This window comes from Rhinoderma darwinii, unplaced genomic scaffold (assembly GCF_050947455.1).
Source record: "Rhinoderma darwinii isolate aRhiDar2 unplaced genomic scaffold, aRhiDar2.hap1 Scaffold_1976, whole genome shotgun sequence".
NCBI classification, from domain to species: Eukaryota; Metazoa; Chordata; class Amphibia; order Anura; family Rhinodermatidae; genus Rhinoderma; species Rhinoderma darwinii.
This window is the reverse complement of record NW_027462338.1, coordinates 6,072-28,484: the sequence shown is the minus strand read 5'-3', so window position 1 is coordinate 28,484 and position 22,413 is coordinate 6,072. Positions and strand designations below refer to the sequence as shown.

The window sequence follows — 22,413 nt, the reverse complement described above, 5'->3', positions numbered from 1 at the left end:
ATAGACCAGTAAGCTTAACATCCATCGTGGGGAAAATGTTTGAGGGGCTATTGAGGGACTATATACAGGATTATGTGACAAAAAATAGCATTATAAGTGACAGCCAGCACGGTTTTACTAAGGACAGAAGTTGTCAAACTAACCTAATCTGTTTTTATGAAGAGGTGAGCAGAAGTCTAGACACAGGGGCCACTGTGGATATAGTGTTTATATGAAGAGGTGAGCAGAAGCCTAGACAGAGGGGCCGCTGTGGATATAGTGTTTATATGAAGAGGTGAGCAGAAGCCTAGACACAGGGGCCGCTGTGGATTTAGTGTTTTTGGACTTTGCAAAGGCATTTGACACTGTCCCCCATAGACGCCTAATGGGTAAATTAAGGACTATAGGTTTAGAAAATATAGTTTGTAATTGGATTGAGAATTGGCTCAAGGACCTTATCCAGAGAGTTGTGGTCAATGATTCCTTCTCTGAATGGTCCCCGGTTATAAGTGGTGTACCCCAGGGTTCAGTGCTGTGACCACTATTATTCAACTTATTTATTAATGATATAGAGCAGGGGATTAATAGCACTATTTCTATGTTTGCAGATGACACCAAGCTATGTAATATAGTTCAGTATATGGAAGATGTTCATGAATTGCAGGCAGATTTAAACAAACTAAGTGTTTGGGCATCCACTTGGCAGATGAAGTTTAATGTAGATAAATGTAAAGTTATGCATCTGGGTACGAACAACCTGCAAGCATCATATGTCCTAGGGGGAGCTACACTGGGGGAGTCACTTGATGAGAAGGATCTGGGTGTACTTGTAAATCATAAACTAAATAACAGCATGCAGTGTCAATCAGCTGCTTCAAAGGCCAGCAGGATATTGTCGTGTATTAAAAGAGGCATGGACTCACGGGACAGGGATGTAATATTGCCACTTTACAAAGCATTAGTGAGGCCTCATCTAGAATATGCAGTTCAGTTCTGGGCTCCAGTTCATAGAAAGGATGCCCTGGAGTTGGAAAAAATACAAAGAAGAGCAACGAAGCTAATTAGGGGCATGGAGAATTTAAGTTATGAGGAAAGATTAAAAGAATTAAACCTATTTAGCCTTGAAAAAAGACGACTAAGGGGGGACATGATTAATTTATATAAATATATTAATGGCACATACAAAAAATATGGTGAAATTCTGTTCCATGTAAAACCCCCTCAAAAAACAAGGGGGCACTCCCTCCGTCTGGAGAAAAAAAGGTTCAACCTGCAGAGGCGACAAGCCTTCTTTACTGTGAGAGCTGTGAATCTATGGAATAGCCTACCGCAGGAGCTGGTCACTGCAGGGACAGTAGATGGCTTTAAAAAAGGGTTAGATAATTTCCTAGAACAAAAAAGTATTAGCTCCTACGTGTAGAAATTTTTTCCTTCCCTTTTCCCGTCCCTTGGTTGAACTTGATGGACATGTGTCTTTTTCAGCCGTACTAACTATGTAACTATGTAACTATGACATGTGTCACTTTATGTGGTAATAACTTTGGAATGCCTTTATTTATCCAAGTGATTCTGAGACTGTTTTCTGGTGACACATTGAACTTTATGTTAGTGGTAAAATTTGGTTGATACATTCAGTGAAAAACAAAAAATTACAGAAAATGTGGTGTAAGGCAGATGGTTATACCACACTAAATAGTTATTAATTAACAATTTGTTTTTTTAAATAAAGGACTTAATATTGAAAAAAGTTGTTTTTTTTACAACTGTTTTTTTTTTGTCTCACTAGGTGACTTGAAGTCAGGAATCCCTGATCGCTATTCTAATACACTGACAGCAAACCTAAGGCAGGACAAACTAGACTTCCGTAGATGACAAACCCGGAGGCCATTGTTAGGCCTCCTGTTGCCATAACATGATGGAATAGAACGTCAAGGAGCAGGAAGGGGTTAAAGGATCTGCTAACGTCTTGGTGCCAGATACCACAGAACACTTTTAAAGATCTTCTGAAATCCATGTCCCAACGGGTCAGAGCTATTATGGCAGCACGAGGAGGACTACACAAGGCAGGTGGTTTTAATGTTATGTCTGGATGGTGTATATGTTAGTAATTAATTTCTATTAATTTGTACATTGATGGAAATTAGGGTATGTTCACACGCAAACTCAAAAATATCTGAAAATACAGAGCTGTTTTCAAGGTATTCAGCGTTTTTTTACGGCCGTTTTTGGAGCTGTTTTCAATATTGTCTAGGAAAAACGGCTCCAAAAGCGGCCCAAGAAGTGACTTGCACTTCTTTTGTGAACATACCCTAAAAAAAGAGTAATTTTTCTGTGCTTTTTATTTTTACAATATATATCAATCACCCTAAATATTGTAATCTTGGGGCCTACATTGCTCCTATGTAAACATGGGAACACCACCATTCTCACCAGTTTTAAGGCGTAATGTAAGTCTTAGGCCAAAATGTAGTAGTAGTCGAAACGCCAATCCAACCGAGATGGAATATGAAATATCCAAGATAGAAGGGAGTCCCAGGCATAAAATAAGATAAGATAACTTTATTAATCCCCGAAGGGAAATTCCAGTATCACATAAATGGATTCTGGGAAACGGCATCAGGGATCTTTTATTATTAGGTCTCTGTGCAGATTGAGATTCTGGCGTCCAAGGTGAAGATGATGAAGAAGACTAGGTGGTACTGTAGACAAAACAAAAAATAATCAGACCAGACGATAATCACTCAGCAATATACTGGTGCCGAAGCTCCAGCCATGATTTCACAAAAATACTATAGATGTCAGTGATCATATCTGTACTGCTGGTGTTTCTTCTGTACCACAGCTGTTGGTACTTATCTCCTGCTCTTTCTTTGAAAGGCATGGACGCGGCACAAGGGACAGCGTGGATTTGTCGGGATCCAATGTGCAATACAAGGCAGATGGAATATGTGAGAACATGGCAGAACGGTGACTTGCTCTCCAATCTCATAGTCCTCTAGGCATATAGTGCAGGACTGGATGTCTTCGTTTTCAGTAAAAGTTCGAGATGGGAGTCTATCAATCTGCCTGCCTCTCCTGCCTCGCCGACGTTGTCTTCTCTGCACAGGTCTGCTGTCTGTGGTCTCTGTTGTCGACTGTTGGTTGGGAAGCAGCTGACTGGTGCTTGGTGTTGGCTCCACCAGCCTGTTAGATGTTTGCTGAGGAGATCTGCTTCCTTCTCTGGATGGCTGCAGGTTTGGTAGCGGCTCACTGGTGCTGGGGTCTTGTGTTGGTTCCTCCAGCCTTTCGGATCTCTCCTGAGTAGTTGATGGAGTAGACGCAGGCTGGGATTCTCCAGAAATTCTGAGCTCGGTCGCACTATTAATACGACGGCCACTTGTCGTTTCAGACTGTTCTATTGGCTCAGATCGTAATGGGGACCGGCTTCTGTCCGCTCCGTCTTGCTGCAACCTACGGCGCGGTGGAACTTGACCACGTCTTCGTCTCCTGTCAGGGACATTGTCATGGTCTTCATCCTGCTCCACACTCTGACGCCTTCTATGTCCAGATCTTAATCTTCCATCAGCAATGCCTAGATGTGAAACAATGTGTATAACATATATTAATTATGTACAGAAAAAATGGGAAAAAAGATCAATACCAGACATTTCCTATGGACTCGCGTGGCCTTCTTTCTAGAGGAAAGCTCCCATGTTTTTCTTATCTTGGACAACCGTTTTGATACTATGAATATATACACAGTCGAGTCACATTATTATAGCTACTACTAATATCCAGAGTAACCGGCGTGTGCAGCACGGACAGCAGTAGACGGGCTGGGAGTGACTCAATAAGGTGCTGGTCAGTGGTCTCATATGTGGAGCCTCGCTGACTCCATACATCCCACATTTACTGGAGGGTGCGTGGGGGAGGATCCATAAAGCGAACAACACGATTGACGTGGTCCCACAGATGCTCAATTGGGTTCAAGTCTGGAGAAATAGGGGGCCAGGGAAGTACTTGGAAGTCTTGGTCGTGCTCTTCCAACCACTGTCGGGCATTTATAGTCGTGTGACATGTCGCATTGTCTTGCTTTAAGATTCCATTTGCTCCAGGGAAGACAATCAGCATGTATGGTGGATGTGATCTGTAACGATGGATTCATATCTAAATCGGTTCAGAGCCTTCCATATGGATGAGTGGCCCAGAAGAATGCCATGGAAAAATACCCCAGGCGCTGACGTCGCCGCCAGCTTTTTCCAGCAATGGTTGTAAAGTCCATCCTTTCGATGAAGCAGAAAACGTGATTTATCGGAGAAGACAACCCTTTGCCAATCATCGGTGCTCTGAGACCAATACTGCCGTGCAAATTGAAGCCATTTTTTCTGATGCACCTTTGTTACATAGGAGCAGTGACCATCCGTCGGGTTCGGAGCCCCATACGCAGTCGGGTTCGCTGAACTGTTGTATTAGACACACGTCTGGTAGCCAACGTTCACCTCTCAAATACATGGCACGTGGTGCTCTGCAGTTTCCATGTCCGTTATTCCCAATGATGCCATTTGTCCACTCACGATACACTGTCACCACAGCAGCACGCGAACAGTTCACAAACTGCGCTGTTTGAGAAATACCGCCGCCCTTGGTCCGAAAGCCAATAATCATCCCTTTTTGCAACTGAAAAACGGTGCATTTTTTGCGGACGCAAAACGGACACGTTTGTGTGAAACTAGTCTAAATGTATCTGATATAACTAGTTCCACTTACCTTGATTTATCCGGGAACTTTCGTCTATTGCAAGCTGCAAGAGTTCTCGGTAACTCATTGTTCCTTGTAGCAGGCGGCTTGATGTTTAAATTCAGGAACAATGGAAAAACGGGATTCCTCAAATAAGAGGGAATCTACCACGATGTTCAGAAGTTGCACTGGTGTTTAAGTGCCCTGAACAGATGATGTAGTAGTCGCTTTGTAGCACAAATTCGCTCTTTGAAAAACCAAGTGAAGTTTCAGCATCAGCATCAACTCGAGATATGGCACTGATGTGACCGCGCTTGGGGTCCTTAGAACTTCACGCCATTGTGATGTCACTGCTATAGATGCCACACCCTCCATTGTTCTGATGACATCACTGCCTGCAGTGATGTCATAATGCTTACGGTATGTCATAAACGGTCCCCTGCTCTGCATTATACCAATCACTGCAGCAAAGCCTCCAAATAAAAAACATAAATATATATTAAATTTTTTTATATTTACATATTGCAGCTGAAAATCTCTAATATTTGTTTAGTAAATGTTTCTCTATAATTGTTTAGTAAATGTTGTAGCACACAATTCATCTAAGTAAAAGTCTTAGTAACAGATTACCACAATGGAGAGGTGGAAATGTAACTTTATTTTTCTAAAACTAGATGGTTCTGGAGTAAATAAGAATCCTTTATAACCTAAAGAGGTTGTCTGGTATAAGAAACCCATTGTAAATACCCTATTGGGGAATTCTAAGTTAAGAAAGGACAAGTCTCTTATTGATTTCACTGTGTAATGCTTAGTTTCTCCTGTGGTGGCGCTGCAGGGGAATTCAACACTTCTCAAGTTCCATCACAGATTAAATCTGATCACTGGGGTCACAATCAGCGAAATTAAGCTGCACTATCTGGAAGTACAAATTACACTGAGACTAAGACTTACTAAGACTAAGTCTCTAAGACTTACTAAGACTTTTACTTAGATGAATTGTGTGCTACAACATTTACTAAACAATTATAGAGAAACATTTACTAAACAAATATTAGAGATTTTCAGCTGCAATATGTAAATATAAAAAAATGTAATATATATTTATTTTTTTATTTGGAGGCTTTGCTGCAGTGATTGGTATAATGCAGAGCAGGGGACCGTTTATGACATACCGTAAGCATTATGACATCACTGCAGGCAGTGATGTCATCAGAACAATGGAGGGTGTGGCATCTATAGCAGTGACATCACAATGGCGTGAAGTTCTAAGGACCCCAAGCGCGGTCACATCAGTGCCATATCTCGAGTTGATGCTGATGCTGAAACTTCACTTGGTTTTTCAAAGAGCAAATTTGTGCTACAAAGCGACTACTACATCATCTGTTCAGGGCACTTAAACACCAGTGCAACTTCTGAACATCGTGGTAGATTCCCTCTTATTTGAGGAATCCCGTTTTTCCATTGTTCCTGAATTTAAACATCAAGCCGCCTGCAACAAGGAACAATGAGTTACCGAGAACTCTTGCAGCTTGCAATAGACGAAAGTTCCCGGATAAATCAAGGTAAGTGGAACTTGTTATATCAGATACATTTAGGCTAGTTTCACACAAACGTGTCCGTTTTGCGTCCGCAAAAAATGCACCGTTTTTCAGTTGCAAAAAGGGATGATTATTGGCTTTCGGACCAAGGGCGGCGGTATTTCTCAAACAGCGCAGTTTGTGAACTGTTCGCGTGCTGCTGTGGTGACAGTGTATCGTGAGTGGACAAATGGCATCATTGGGAATAACGGACATGGAAACTGCAGAGCACCACGTGCCATGTATTTGAGAGGTGAACGTTGGCTACCAGACGTATGTCTAATACAACAGTTCAGCGAACCCGACTGCGTATGGGGCTCCGAACCCGACGGATGGTCACTGCTCCTATGTAACAAAGGTGCATCAGAGAAAATGGCTTCAATTTGCACGGCAGTATTGGTCTCAGAGCACCGATGATTGGCAAAGGGTTGTCTTCTCCGATAAATCAAGTTTTCTGCTTCATCGAAAGGATGGACTTTACAACCATTGCTGGAAAAAGCTGGCGGCGACGTCAGCGCCTGGGGTATTTTTCCATGGCATTCTCTGGGCCACTCATCCATATGGAAGGCTCTGAACCGATTTAGATATGAATCCATCGTTACAGATCACATCCACCATACATGCTGATTGTCTTCCCTGGAGCAAATGGAATCTTAAAGCAAGACAATGCGACATGTCACACGACTATAAATGCCCGACAGTGGTTGGAAGAGCACGAGCAAGACTTCCAAGTACTTCCCTGGCCCCCTATTTCTCCAGACTTGAACCCAATTGAGCATCTGTGGGACCACGTCAATCGTGTTGTTCGCTTTATGGATCCTCCCCCACGCACCCTCCAGTAAATGTGGGATGTATGGAGTCAGCGAGGCTCCACATATGAGACCACTTACCAGCACCTTATTGAGTCACTCCCAGCCCGTCTACTGCTGTCCGTGCTGCACACGCCGGTTACTCTGGATATTAGTAGTAGTTATAATAATGTGACTCGACTGTGTATATATTCATAGTATTAAAACGGTTGTCCAAGATTAGAAAGACATGGGAGCTTTCCTCTAGAAAGAAGGCCACGCGAGTCCATAGGAAATGTCTGGTATTGATCTTTTTTCCCATTTTTTCTGTACATAATTAATATATGTTATACACATTGTTTCACATCTAGGCATTGCTGATGGAAGATTAAGATCTGGACATAGAAGGCGTCAGAGTGTGGAACAGGATGAAGACCATGACAATGTCCCCGACAGGAGACGAAGACGTGGTCAAGTTCCACCGCGCCGTAGGTTGCAGCAAGACGGAGCGGACAGAAGCCGGTCCCCTTTACGACCTGAGCCAATAGAACAGTCTGAAACGACAATTGGCCGTCGTATTAATAGTGAGACCGAGCTCAGAATTCCTGTTGAATCCCGGCCTGGGTCTACTCCATCAACTACTCAGGAGAGATCCGAAAGGCTGGAGGAACCAACACAAGAGCCCAGCACCAGTGAGCCGCTACCAAACCTGCAGCCGTCCAGAGAAGGAAGCAGATCTCCTCAGCAAACATCTAACAGGCTGGTGGAGCCAACACCAAGCACCAGTCAGCTGCTTCCCAACCAACAGTCGACAACAGAGACCACAGACAGCAGACCTGTGCAGAGAAGACAACGTCGGCGAGGCAGGAGAGGCAGGCAGATTGATAGACTCCCATCTCGAACCTTTACTGAAAACGAAGACATCCAGTCCTGCACTATATGCCTAGAGGACTATGAGATTGGAGAGCAAGTCACCGTTCTGCCATGTTCTCACATATTCCATCTGCCTTGTATTGCACATTGGATCCCGACAAATCCACGCTGTCCCTTGTGCCGCGTCCATGCCTTTCAAAGAAAGAGGAGGAGATAAGTACCAACAGCTGTGGTGCAGAAGAAACACCAGCAGTACAGGTATGATCACTGACATCTATAGTATTTTTGTGAAATCATGGCTGGAGCTTCGGCACCAGTATATTGCTGAGTGATTATCGTCTGGTCTGATTATTTTTTGTTTTGTCTACAGTACCACCTAGTCTTCTTCATCATCTTCACCTTGGACGCCAGAATCTCAATCTGCACAGAGACCTAATAATAAAAGATCCCTGATGCCGTTTCCCAGAATCCATTTATGTGATACTGGAATTTCCCTTCGGGGATTAATAAAGTTATCTTATCTTATTTTATGCCTGGGACTCCCTTCTATTTTGGATATTTCATATTCCATCTCGGTTGGATTGGCGTTTCGACTACTACTACATTTTGGCCTAAGACTTACATTACGCCTTAAAACTGGTGAGAATGGTGGCGTTCCCATGTTTACATAGGAGCAATGTAGGCCCCAAGATTACAATATTTAGGGTGATTGATATATATTGTAAAAATAAAAATCACAGAAAAAATACTCTTTTTTTAGGGTATGTTCACAAAAGAAGTGCAAGTCACTTATGGGCCGCTTTTGGAGCCGTTTTTCCTAGACAATATTGAAAACAGCTCCAAAAACGGCCGTAAAAAACGCTGAAAACCTTGAAAACAGCTCTGTATTTTCAGATATTTTTGAGTTTGCGCGTGAACATACCCTAATTTCCATCAATGTACAAATGAATAGAAATTAATTACTAACATATACACCATCCAGACATAACATTAAAACCACCTGCCTTGTGTAGTCCTCCTCGTGCTGCCATAATAGCTCTGACCCGTTGGGACATGGATTTCAGAAGATCTTTAAAAGTGTCCTGTGGTATCTGGCACCAAGACGTTAGCAGATCCTTTAACCCCTTCCTGCTCCTTGACGTTCTATTCCATCATGTTATGGCAACAGGAGGCCTAACAATGGCCTCCGGGTTTGTCATCTACGGAAGCCTAGTTTGTCCTGCCTTAGGTTTGCTGTCAGTGAGTAACTGACAACACTTTTACACTGCACTACGCATGTAGTGCAGTGTATTAGAATAGCGATCAGGGATTCCTGACTTCAAGTCACCTAGTGAGACAAAAAAAAAACACTTGTATAAAAAAACTTTTTTCAATATTAAGTCCTTTATTTAAAAAAACAAATTGTTAACTAATAACTATTTTGTGTGTTATAACCATCTGCCTTACACCACATTTTCTGTAATTTTTTCTGTTTTTCACTGAATGTATCAACCAAATTTTACCACTAACATAAAGTTCAATGTGTCACCAGAAAACAGTCTCAGAATCACTTGGATAAATAAAGGCATTCCAAAGTTATTATTACCACATAAAGTGGCACATGTCATAGTTACATAGTTACATAGTTAGTACGGCTGAAAAAAGACACATGTCCATCAAGTTCAACCAAGGGACGGGAAAAGGGAAGGAAAAATTTCTACACATAGGAGCTAATACTTTTTTGTTCTAGGAAATTATCTAACCCTTTTTTAAAGCCATCTACTGTCCCTGCAGTGACCAGCTCCTGCGGTAGGCTATTCCATAGATTCTCCAGACGGAGGGAGTGTCCCCTTGTTTTTTGAGGGGGTTTTACATGGAACAGAATTTCACCATATTTTTTGTATGTGCCATTAATATATTTATATAAATTAATCATGTCCCCCCTTAGTCGTCTTTTTTCAAGGCTAAATAGGTTTAATTCTTTTAATCTTTCCTCATAACTTAAATTCTCCATGCCCCTAATTAGCTTTGTTGCTCTTCTTTGTATTTTTTCCAACTCCAGGGCATCCTTTCTATGAACTGGAGCCCAGAACTGAACTGCATATTCTAGATGAGGCCTCACTAATGCTTTGTAAAGTGGTAATATTACATCCCTGTCCCGCGAGTCCATGTCTCTTTTAATACACGACAATATCCTGCTGGCCTTTGAAGCAGCTGATTGACACTGCATGCTGTTATTGAGTTTATGATTTACAAGTACACCCAGATCCTTCTCAACAAGTGACTCCCCCAGTGTAGCTCCCCCTAGGACATATGATGCATGCAGGTTGTTCGTACCCAGATGCATAACTTTACATTTATCTACATTAAACTTCATCTGCCAAGTGGACGCCCAAACACTTAGTTTGTTTAAATCTGCCTGCAATTCATGAACATCTTCCATAGACTGAACTATATTATATAGCTTGGTGTCATCTGCAAAAATAGAAATAGTGCTATTAATCCCATCCTCTATATCATTAATAAATAAGTTGAATAATAGTGGTCCCAGCACTGAACCCTGGGGTACACCACTTATTACCGGGGACCATTCAGAGTAGGAATCATTGACCACAACTCTCTGGATACGGTCCTTGAGCCAATTCTCAATCCAATTACAAACTATATTTTCTAAACCTATAGTCCTTAATTTACCCATTAGGCGTCTATGGGGGACAGTGTCAAATGCCTTTGCAAAGTCCAAAAACACTAAATCCACAGCAGCCCCTCTGTCTAGACTTCTGCTCACCTCTTCATATAATCACTATATCCACAGCGGCCCCTCTGTCTAGGCTTCTGCTCACCTCTTCATATAAACACTATATCCACAGCGGCCCCTCTGTCTAGACTTCTGCTCACCTCTTCATAAAAACAGATTAGGTTAGTTTGACAACTTCTGTCCTTAGTAAAACCGTGCTGGCTGTCACTTATAATACTATTTATTGTCACATAATCCTGTATATAGTCCCTCAATAGCCCCTCAAACATTTTCCCCACGATGGATGTTAAGCTTACTGGTCTATAATTACCCGGGGAAGACCTAGAGCCCTTTTTGAAAATAGGCACCACATTTGCCCTGCGCCAGTCCCTTGGCACTATTCCAGTCACTAGAGATTCTCTGAATATTATGAAAAGGGGGACAGAAATAACTGAACTAAGCTCTTTAAGAATTCTAGCGTGTATCCCATCTGGTCCGGGGCCTTGTGCACATTTATTTTATTTAATTTAGCTTGGACAATATCTACATTCATCCAATTCAATATATCAACTGATATATTAACAGCACTGGCACCGGCTACATCAGCTGCTCTTTCTTCTGTTGTATATACAGAGCAAAAGAACCCATTCAGTAACTCTGCCTTCTCTTGATCTTCTATGACCAACTCCCCATTACCACTATCTAGGGGTCCTACATGTTCAGATTTTGGCTTTTTAGCATTTATATACTTGAAGAATTTTTTGGGATTTGTTCTACTATCCTTGGCCACCTGCCTTTCATTTTGTATTTTTGCTAATTTTATTACATTTTTACAGATTTTATTAAGCTCTTTATATTTTACAAAGGCTTCAGACGTACCCTCAGATTTGTATTTTTTAAATGCCCTTTTTTTGTCGTGTATTGCCCCTTTCACAGAAGGTGTAAGCCATGTGGGATTTAATTTTAGTCGTTTATACTTGTTACCTATAGGAATAAATTTTGCACTATAATAACCCAAAGTAGATTTGAAAATCTCCCATTTATCATTTGTCCCATTATTTGACATTAGTTCTTCCCAGTCTATATCCTGAATTGCCGCCTTCATCCTGGGGAAATTGGCTTTCTTAAAATTAAATGTTTTTGCCCTCCCAGCCTGTGTTTGTTTTTTACAGTATAGGTAAAATGTAACTATATTGTGATCACTGTTACCGAGGTTTTCACGAACATTGACGTTCCCAACAAGCTCTGCATTATTAGAAATGACCAGATCCAACAGAGCTTCACCTCTAGTAGGGTCTTCCACAAACTGGCCTATAAAATTTTCCTGCAACAGCTTGAGGAAATGTCTCCCCTTAGAAAATGTCAGATTAGACAAATGGGCTCTGAGCCTTAAGGCCCAACCTAGGCTTCGTCATTAAGGGGTTAAGTCCTGTAAGTTGTGAGTAGGGGTCTCCATGGATTGGATTTGTTTTTCCAGCACATCTATCAGATGATCGATTGAATTAAGAATATGGAGGCCAGCTGTCACGGACACTGGGTTTGTGGACGCACTAGGCCGCTCCACCGTAGCGGGGAGGCAGCTGACCAGGTCACAGTCTATGTGAAAGTAAGATGGCAGACAGTAATGCTTAGCTACCTGAAATAGTCCGGGCGGTGGCTGTGGCTTCAGCACGGATGGAGGCAGGTGCGGAAAGTGGCGCCAGACGTGGCGGGCAGTATCCGATGAGCAGATGGCACTTGACGTGGCAGAAGACACTTGATGTGGCAGATGGCACTTGATGTGGCAGATGGCACTTGACGTGGCAGATGGCACTTGACGTGGCAGATGACACTTGAACACGGGTAGGCACAGGAACAATGCGGAATACAGGAACGGTAATAGGGCATGGGTAACAGCGGGAACGGGAGACACTAAGGGACCATTTGCAAGACAGACTGGGAAAGACTAACAACGCTCAGGCAAGGATCAGAAGGGCTGGGGCATTCTTATAGAGCAGGAAGTCATGTGGGTTAATGATCATTGTTTTCATGTGCGCGCGCTGGCCCTTACGGGACCCAGCCGGACGGAGCGGAAGCGAGCGCTGGCCTCTCCTAGGAGGGAGACGGAGGCCAGCGCTCACAGATCCATGGCTGCGGGCATCGGGAGGTGAGTGAACTCGACGGCCCGCGGCCATGGGCGCTACAGTATCCACCCCTCTTACGCCCCCTCTTCTTGGTGCCAGAGTGAGAGAGGAACTTTTTAATAAGAGTAGGGGCGCTGAGGTTCTCTTCTGGCTCCCAGGACCTCTCCTCAGGACCAAACCCTCTCCAGTCCACCAGATAGAAAGTCCTTCCTCCTACCCTCTTGCGGTCCAGGATCTCCTTTACCTCGAATACATCAGAAGGGCCGCTGGAAGCAACTGTGGAACTAGAGGTCTTGCTGTAGCGGTTCAGGACCACAGGTTTCAGGAGGGACACATGGAAGGAGTTAGGGATTCTGAGGGTAGGGGGCAGCTGCAGCTTATAGGAAACAGGGTTAATTTGTTGCAGGATCTCGAAGGGACCAAGGAACCTGGGAGCAAACTTGTATGAAGGCACCCTCAAGTGAATGTTTCGAGAGGACAGCCAGACTTTAGTCCCTGGAAGATACTGAGGCGGCTCTCTTCTTTTGGTATCTGCCTTACGCTTCATGCGGTCTACCGCCAGCAAAATAGAGGACCGGGTCTGTTGCCAGATTTGCAGGAAGTCCCCATATGCAGAGTCAGCAGCGGGTACCTGAGATGAAGTCGACACTGGAAGAGGAACTCTGGGATGTTGACTGTACACGATGTGAAACGGAGTGGAAGTGGTGGACTCACTTGTGTGGTTATTATATGAAAACTCATCCCATGGAAGAAGTTGTACCCAGTTATCGTGCTGTGAAGAGATGAAGTTGCGGAGATAATTTTCCATGATCTGGTTGATCCTCTCAACTTGCCCATTGGACTGGGGGTGATAGGCAGAGGAAAAGTCCAAACTCACATCCAGGAGTTTACAGAGGGCTCTCCAGAACTTGGAGGTAAACTGAACCCCCCGGTCGGACACAATGTGAAGAGGCATGCCATGCAAGCGGAAGATGTGCTGAATGAAGGAAATTGCCAGTCGAGGAGCAGAGGGTAGGCCGGTCAGCGGGATAAAATGTGCCATCTTAGAGAACCGGTCCACCACCACCCAGATGGTGTTGCATCCTGCTGAGAGAGGAAGGTCCGTGACAAAGTCCATAGCGATGTGCTGCCAGGGGGCACTGGGTACAGGCAGGGGTTGAAGCAGGCCGGCAGGCTTGCTGTGAGCCACTTTGTTAGAGGCACACACCGTGCAAGCAGAGACAAAGTCCAGAACATCCTTAGGTAGCGTGGGCCACCAGAAGGGACGAGCGATCAGGTCTTGGGTCTTACGGACACCGGCGTGCCCAGCTAGTTTAGAACTGTGTCCCCAGCGGAGAATTCTTTTTCTGTCTGCCAACCGAACAAAAGTTCTCCCTGGAGGGATATTTCTAAGCTGCAGAGGATTGGCGGTGACAATGCAGGATGGGTCTATGATCGTCTGAAGGGACTCCACCGTGTCTTCCGTTTCAAATGATCTGGACAGGGCATCGGCCCTCACGTTCTTGTCAGCGGGACGTTAGTGGAGTAGAAATTGGAAATGGGTGACCACCTGGCTTGACGAGGATTCAGTCTTTGTGCAGACTGAAGGTAAGTGAGATTCTTGTGGTCAGTGAAGATCAGGATGGGGTGAGCAGCGCCCTCCAGAAGATGTCTCCACTCCTCCAGGGCCAATTTGATAGCCAGTAGCTCCCGATCTCCAATGGAATAATTGCGCTCAGCAGAGGAAAACAGTCTTGAGTAGTAGCCACATACTACTGCCTTTCCTTTGGAGCTCCTCTGGAACAGAAGTGCGCCTGCACAAACAAAATTTATTTAGGGGTCTAGTCTGGGGTCTGTATTTTTTAGCGGACTGGTCTGGGAGTCTGTATTCATTTAGGGGTCTGGTCTGGGGGTCTGCATTTATTTAGCGGTCTGGTCTGGGGTCTGTATTTATTTAGGGGTCTAGTCTGGGGTCTGCATTTATTTAAGGGTCTAGTCTTGGGTCTGTATTTAGGTGTCCGGTCTGGGGTCTGTATTTATTTAGGGGTCCGGTCTGGGGTCTGTATTTATTTAGGGGACTGGTCTGTGGTCTCCATTGATTTAGGGGTCTGGTCTGGGGTCTGCATTTATTTAGGTGTCTGGTCTGGGGTCTGTATTTATTTAGGGGTCTGGTCTGGGGTCTGTAGTTATTTAGGGGTCTGGTCTGGGGTCTGTATTTATTTAGGGGTCTGGTCTGGGGGTCTGCATTTATTTAGGGGTCTGGTCTTGGGTCTGTATTTATTTAGGCGTCCGGTACATGGTCTGCATTAATTTGGGGGTCTGGTCTGGGGTCTGTATTTATTAAGGGGTCTAGTCTGGGGTCTGTATTTTTTTAGGTGTCCGGTCAGGGGTCTGCATTTATTTAGGGGTCTAGTCTGGGGTCTGTATTTATTTAGGGGTCCAGTCTGGGGTCTGTATTTATTTAGGGGTCCGGTCAGGGGTCTGAATTTATTTAGGCGTCTAGTCTGGGGTCTGTATTTTTTAGGGGTCTGGTCTGGGAGTCTGTATTCATTTAGGGGTCTGGTCTGGGGGTCTGCATTTATTTAGCGGTCTGGTCTGGGGTCTGTATTTATTTAGGGGTCTAGTCTTGGGTCTGTATTTAGGTGTCCGGTCTGGGGTCTGTATTTATTTAGGGGTCCGGTCTGGGGTCTGTATTTATTTAGGGGACTGGTCTGTGGTCTCCATTGATTTAGGGGTCTGGTCTGGGGTCTGCATTTATTTAGGTGTCTGGTTTGGGGTCTGTATTTATTTAGGGGTCTGGTCTGGGGTCTGTATAAATAAATACAGACGCCAGACCAGACCCTAAGTTAATGCAGACACCAGACCGGACCCCTAAATAAATACAGACCCCAGACCGGACACCTAAATACAGACCCAAGACTAGACCCTTAAATAAATGCAGACGCCAGACCAGACCCCTAAATAAATGCAAACCCTAGACCAGACCCCTAAATAAATACAGACCCAGGAATAGAGCACTAAATGAATACAGACCCCAGACCAGACCCCTTAATAAATACAGATCCCAGACCCAACCCCTAAATTAATGCAGACCCCAGACCGGACCCCTAAATAAATACAGACCCCAGACCAGACCCCTAAATAAATGCAGACCTTAGACCAGACCCCTAAATAAATACAGACCCAAGACTAGACCCGTAAATAAATACAGACCACAGAGTGGACCCCTAAATAAATAGACCCCTAACTAAATACAGACCCCAGACCAGACCCCTAAATAACTACAGACCCCAGAACAGACCCCTAAATAAATACAGACCCCAGACCAGACCCCTAAATAAATACAGACCCCAGACCACTTCCCTAAATAAATACAGACCACAGACCAGACCCCTAAATAAATACAGACCCCAGACTGGACCCCTAAATAAATAGACCCCAGACTAGAACCCTAAATAAATGCAGACACCAGACCAGACCACTAAATCAATTAAGACCACAGACCAGTACCCTAAATAAATACAGACCCCAGACCAGACACCTAAATAAATGCAGACGCCAGACCAGAACCCTAAATCAATGGAGACCACAGACCAGACCCCTAAATAAATACAGACCCCAGACCAGACCCCTAAATAAATACAGACCCCAGACCAGAACCCTAAATAAATACTGACCCCAGACCCCTAAATAAGTTTTTAATTCTCCTCTCTATATCAAATCTAGGGTCATAACTTAATAGTCTATAGACCTTAGTGTCATTCAATTGTCTATGAGCTTCAGCAATTTAGGATTTGGAGTCCATAACCACAACCGCACCCCCTTTGTCGGCGGGTTTAATGGTGAGGTCGAGGCTATGGACCAGCTCATCCAATGCAGATAATCAAGTGTAGTAATATTAGGATGTTTCAAAGTATTACCATATGTACTAGACCGTAGATCGTCGGCGCCTCTTATGTCCCGCTCTCCTGGTGGGTTTTCGTTTCTGATTTCCATATTGTCGACTCCTAAAAAATCTGTATGGCTTGAGCTGTTACTCTGGGTCTGATCAAGAGGTCGATCTTCACCATTGATGTTCCTGTATATATCCCGATTTTTATGTTCCCTCCTTGGTAGTCCCACCATACGATCATTAGAGTTGTCCCATGAATAAACGTGTCCAGTCTTATAATCAAGTTGGTCTCTATACCATTTTCTTTTCTTGGTGGTTTCTGTCTCCAATCTAGCTTTACTCAATGTAGTATGTAATTTCTCAATATGTAGACTAAAATCCTCAGCAGACACTAGCGACTGTAATACATTCTCCAATTCCTTTACTTTAGCCTTTACCCAAATGAGATCTCTCTGTAAAAAATCCATATTCAATAAAATGATATCCAAAGCGTACCTAGTTGATAATTGCTCATGTTTGATACGGAATTCATCATGTTGAGTATGCATTGTAGGCTTCAAATGGGGACGCATACCACGTGGAATCATCTTGTTTTTGTAATATTGACCAAGTGTAAGGAGATGCAATTCCACATTGATCAACTTTTTTGATTCAAACTCCAAATTTCTTTTTACATCTGGTAATGATGGTACACTCAAGAAAGAGACATCCCCTTCTGCTCCATTCAAAATTCTAGCAATGTCCTCCTCCGTAAAAACAGTAGAGTTGGCTGAAGGCATATCCTGCAAAGTACCGATTTTGTTCCATGGTATCAGCAATAGAAAAAGTGGAATAAGGTGCCAGCTGAGTAGATCCAAATATATTCAAACAGAGAAAGCAGCAGCACTCAATCTCAGTAAGAGAAAGCTTACACATGTGAACGGGTGCCCTGCTATAAATGGATCAATTGTCCACTCATGTGTAGGGGCAATGTATTTGAGCTCCCTCAAACACACAGAAAGTACAACATTAGACAGCACTTTACGTGCGATTCTGATTGGATCATTGACGTGTTATGGTGCCCCTGCCAGTTATTATATGTTGGTGAAACCACCTGCGACTTCAAAACTAGGTTGAATAACCATCGGTATTCCATTAGGAAACATAAAGGAGATTTGCCATGCGCGAAACATTTTTTTGAACTAGGACATACCGAAAGAGATTTAAAATGTCTGATTTTGGAACATATTCCACTTCCCCAGAGTGGGGGTGATAGGAATGTATTACTACATAAATGTCAATCAAAGGGGATTTTCCTTTTGGAAACATTGAGACGGAAAGGTCTGAATGTTGAATTGAATGTCGCTAGGGCTACTCTCTGAGACTCATCTCTGACATCTGCATTCATCCTCTAGCAATGTTCTGCTTTTGTCTATTATTCTTTTTTTGGTTTTGTATTTTGTTATATGAGATGTATATATATATACCTTGATCTTTGACACTTTATTTTTCTATTTTAGATCATAAGGTGAATGTAGACCACTTCAGACCACAAGATACAAAATTGACCAAGAATAAATGGAAGATGGAAATTGGATATTCATATTTTGATGTCCTGTGAATAGTTTTCATGTATTAATGTTTTGGAAAATATTTCTTTCAATGTATGTGAAAGGGGCGCAGCAATAATGTAAATATTAGTGTATAAACTGACTGATGTAATAAGCTACTGTGGAGTTCTCATGGGTTGGATCCATGATTGCTGGTTATTGTGGTTGGACTTGGCACACGGGAGTGGGATACTGTCGCTCTACTAACCTTGGTGTAGCTTTTCATGGAGCACATAACTGGGACCCTGATCCCTCCCCTTTCGTGTGAGTCCTTTATCCGCAGTTTAATATACCTTATAATTGCCATCGACTATATAGAATTTCTATGACATTTTTAGGAATGGATTTATTTGCTGCACTTGGTTTTCTTGCTGCTTCCCTCTCATACATATACATTTGTATATACAGGTGTTTTACCTTCTCTTGATGCTGATCCTGGACATCTTCGGACATATATATGTCCTGAATATTTATCAATTCTGTCATTCCGTGGTTTGATGTATTTTGTGTCTATATGTATTTGTGAAACATTTTGCTTGATAAGCTATTTACAATAATATTGATTGTTACCTGTCACTTGGCAACGTGTTGCGGAACTTCTTTCCGGTTCTCGCTAGTGGAATGTGTGCACAATGGCGTCAGGAGTTTGTTGATTACCTGTAACCAGGCAACTTCCTATAGACGTGACTTGCTGGTGCTGTCAGCCTGACGCATGCGCACCTGCTAACAATAAATGCCTGATAGGGAGGACTTGAGTCAAACACATACCAGCACTTTGCATAAATTAAATATCAGTCTTTTGATTGGTCAGTGGTCTGACAGCCGTAACTTGATACACATCTTGTGGAATATTTGATTACATTGTAATTAGGTCTATATTAAGTCGTTCTAATATATAGACGTTTTTAGATGTTATTAAATATGTCACTTGTCACTTTCTGTATCAATGTTTTATTTTTTGATACCGTAACTTTTGTTTTACACGTAACTAAATGCTGTTTGTATTTGTGATACTATTGTAATGAGCTTGATTGCTTGTATTTGATGCACACTATAGAAACCATGACTGTTGTACACACCATTATGCTCGAAAAAAGTCCTAATGTTGGACTGAAACGTCGCACCTCTGTATGTTGGCTTGAATAAATCACCGTTTTTTTTCATTCACCCTGTTGGAGTGCTGCAAGATTTATTTCTCCTGAATATTGATACAGTCCTAGGATCTGGACTGCTTGCTGGCACCCGTTCACATATGTAAGCTTTCTCTTACTGAGATTGAGTGCTGCTGCTTTCTCTGTTTGAATATATATATATATATATATATATATATATATATATATATCAGAGTCTGATGGTCAGTTGTATATACAGTGTCCAGAGTCTGGTGGTCAGTGATACATATAGCATCCAGAGTCTGGTGGTCAGTTATACATATAGCATCCAGAGTCTGGTGATCAGTTATACATATAGCATCCAGAGTCTGGTGGTCAGTGATACATATAGTTTCCAGAGTCTGATGATCAGCTGTATATATAGTGTCTAGAGTCTGGTGTTCAATGGTACACATAGTAACCAGAGTCTTGTTGTAAAGGATCTGCCAGACACAGCTTCTGTGTCGACGCCCGTGGTTAATCAGTCTGTATCTGTTCCTAGTAATAGAAAAAGAGAAATAATACAGCATATACGGAGATATATACAGCAGGGTCAGATAGAAAAGACCAAGACAAACAGAATCAACCATGTACTAAACTGCCATTGTGTTAGTTCTGTCTTCTGTTTTCTGTTGTCTCCCCTGTGGTGTCCGCACAGACGCTCTGTTGCGCATGCGCAGTGTGGCCTACATCCGGGAGTGCCGCTTAGCGTCTTACGTCGCTATGGTGATTTTCACCATGCGGCGTCTTCTCCATCTGACGCGCGGCGCGTCCCGTGATGTGGGCGTCACTGGGCGTGTGTTCCGAGCGCCGATTTGCGCTCATCACAGGTGAGCCTAATTTTATGCTCTTTATTTATAACCCTGGAGTACCATTTTAAATTAGCCTCCTGACGAAGCCGGTCTATCGGGCGAAACGCGCGTCGAGGCGCTTGTTCACCCAGTTCTTCTGATCCTCCACGCTCTCTCAACATGTCTCAGGGTATGTGTCTGTATTTTTGCTAAACTTGCACTGATCTTTGGGCTACACTGTTTAACTATGGCAGCTGCATTTCTCTATGGCTATTTTAGCTACACTATCTATTGATATACGTCAACAGCCACACTCTTTTCTTGTGCTGATTTCTACCCAGCAGTATTGTATATCTATTTAGCTATACTGCGCTGTCCTTTTACGCATTATTTTATGTATATCTATTTAGCTGCACCTTTTTTGTGTTGGCTCTGACGTATTATCATTATATGGACATTGCCATAAGCTATTCTGCCCTTTCCTATTTGTATAGGCTTTGATATTATACAGGCCACCTTCACACTGTTTTGGCTACATGTGGGATTTACATCATACACCCCTGGGCTTGTGTCATTATTGAATATTATTTGAGCGTGTGAGCGATCATTAGTACATGGTTGATTCTGTTTGTCTTGGTCTTTTCTATCTGACCCTGCTGTATATGTCTCCGTATATGCTGTATTATTTCTCTTTTTCTATTACTGTGCTATTTTGTCATTATATTTAATAAAGATATTTTTTGTGCTTTTTATATTGAGTACAATATTTTCTTTAGGGATATGTCCCATCTGGTTCGTTTTTAGGTTTTATTGCTATAGGGGACCCCATTACATGCCATTTCTTTGGTGCGAGGTTTTTGGTTAGGTTGTCTTGACTATTCTTGTCTGTGTTTACAGAATATACCTCAGGATTTATGGATTTCAGGAAAAGAGATAAGGATTGGATTACACAACTTGGTACCATATTCGGAGAGAATTCAGCAGTGACTACAGAAAGTAGTAACATTAAGGGCTTGAAACTTAAAATACGTGATCTTCTCAAAAAACGCACCAAAGTTTGGTGGAACAAGGCAGCCTTGGAAAATTATCTGCAGAATGATATTATACCTCGCGGCCTACACCTGCAGGTGTTCCCCACTTTGGATACGGAGGATCCTTCTTTTGTTGCGAAATGGGAAGATTCCCTTACTAAATGTTCGCGCACGCTTATTGAGCTGCTCATTGGGGCAGATCGTAGAACCCTCGACTCTCTGGAAAAGTATATTGATTCCCTTAAAGGGAATGTGTTGCCAGAAAAACATGTTTTTTTTTTAAAAATTAAACATTTAGTGTGTGGGTGATTAAACATTGTTCAAATTTTTTTTATTTTTTTGCACGAGTCCAGGAAATATTATAAATTATTTCTAATTTATAATACTACCCATTTTTGGTCACTAGATGGAGCTGTTCCCAAAATTGCAGCATTGCAACATTGGGTTAAAAGCCCTCGCTCTAGTGAGCTCTCAGCATCCCCCCCTCCTTTATCCTGGCTAGTGCCGGGATAAACGAGGGGTTTGAACGATGTAACCTCCTACACTGTGTGTCGCCATTTTTTGAGCTAACCCACAGTGTAGTAGGTTTACATACAGTAGTAAACACACACAAACACGAACATACATTGAAATCTCTTACCTGCTCCTGCCGCCGCGGCTCCCTCCGGCCCGTCCGCTCCGTTTGCTGCCGCTGGTGCAAGTGCACAAATCCGGAAGCCGCGACCGGAAGTAGTAATATTACTGTCCGGCCGCGACTTCCGGTCCACAGGAAATTCCGGACGGCGCCAATTTCGAATAGGACTGTGTGGGAGCGGCGCATGCGCAGTTCCCACACAGACGCCGTACACTGCAGTCAATGGGACGGGAGCCGTTCGCAGTCCCTATGGGACTGTGGCTGCCGTATTCCATGTCTGTATGTGTCGTTAATCGACACACACAGAAATGGAACAAAAAATGGCAGCCCCCATAGGGAAGAAAAAGTGTAAAAATAAGAAAACGTAAAACACAAACACACAAATGAATATAAACGTTTTTAATAAAGCACTAACATCTTTAACATATAAAAAAATAATTTGTGATGACACTGTTCCTTTAAGGAAAAGATACATCAATCTCTTAGTACAGAAGAGCTTGGCACTTTTGATAAGGCATTGGAGGAGGAGCTGAAAAAGTGGGAGAGAGAGATACAAGATCTCAAAACCAGAAAA

The 22,413-nt window shown here is 43.0% G+C and overlaps 2 protein-coding genes across 2 annotated transcripts; one reads left to right on the top strand and one right to left on the bottom strand.

The window, feature by feature from the left end:
• Nucleotides 1-2,589: 2,589 nt before the first annotated feature.
• On the bottom strand, nt 2,590-4,979 carry LOC142700872 (uncharacterized). The gene is made up of 2 exons (XM_075848123.1): nt 4,726-4,979; nt 2,590-3,550 (listed from the first exon to the last, which is right to left on the bottom strand). The coding sequence occupies exons 1-2, from the start codon at nt 4,781-4,783 to the stop codon at nt 2,832-2,834; spliced, it is 777 nt and encodes a 258-aa protein (XP_075704238.1). The 5' UTR covers nt 4,784-4,979; the 3' UTR covers nt 2,590-2,831.
• A 970-nt stretch (nt 4,980-5,949) lies between these two features.
• On the top strand, nt 5,950-8,393 carry LOC142700871 (uncharacterized). Its single transcript, XM_075848122.1, has 3 exons — nt 5,950-6,257; nt 7,432-8,191; nt 8,304-8,393. The coding sequence occupies exons 1-2, from the start codon at nt 6,200-6,202 to the stop codon at nt 8,148-8,150; spliced, it is 777 nt and encodes a 258-aa protein (XP_075704237.1). The 5' UTR covers nt 5,950-6,199; the 3' UTR covers nt 8,151-8,191; nt 8,304-8,393.
• Nucleotides 8,394-22,413: the final 14,020 nt, after the last annotated feature.

Excerpts from the sequence above, each read along its gene's own strand:
- LOC142700872 (XM_075848123.1), bottom strand. The coding sequence starts at position 4,783 with ATGAGTTACCGAGAACTCTTGCAGCTTGCAATAGACGAAAGTTCCCGG. Across the intron at positions 3,551-4,725 it reads AAGTTCCCGGATAAATCAAG|GCATTGCTGATGGAAGATTA; the intron begins GTAAGTGGAACT and ends TTTCACATCTAG.
- LOC142700871 (XM_075848122.1), top strand. The coding sequence starts at position 6,200 with ATGAGTTACCGAGAACTCTTGCAGCTTGCAATAGACGAAAGTTCCCGG. Across the intron at positions 6,258-7,431 it reads AAGTTCCCGGATAAATCAAG|GCATTGCTGATGGAAGATTA; the intron begins GTAAGTGGAACT and ends TTTCACATCTAG.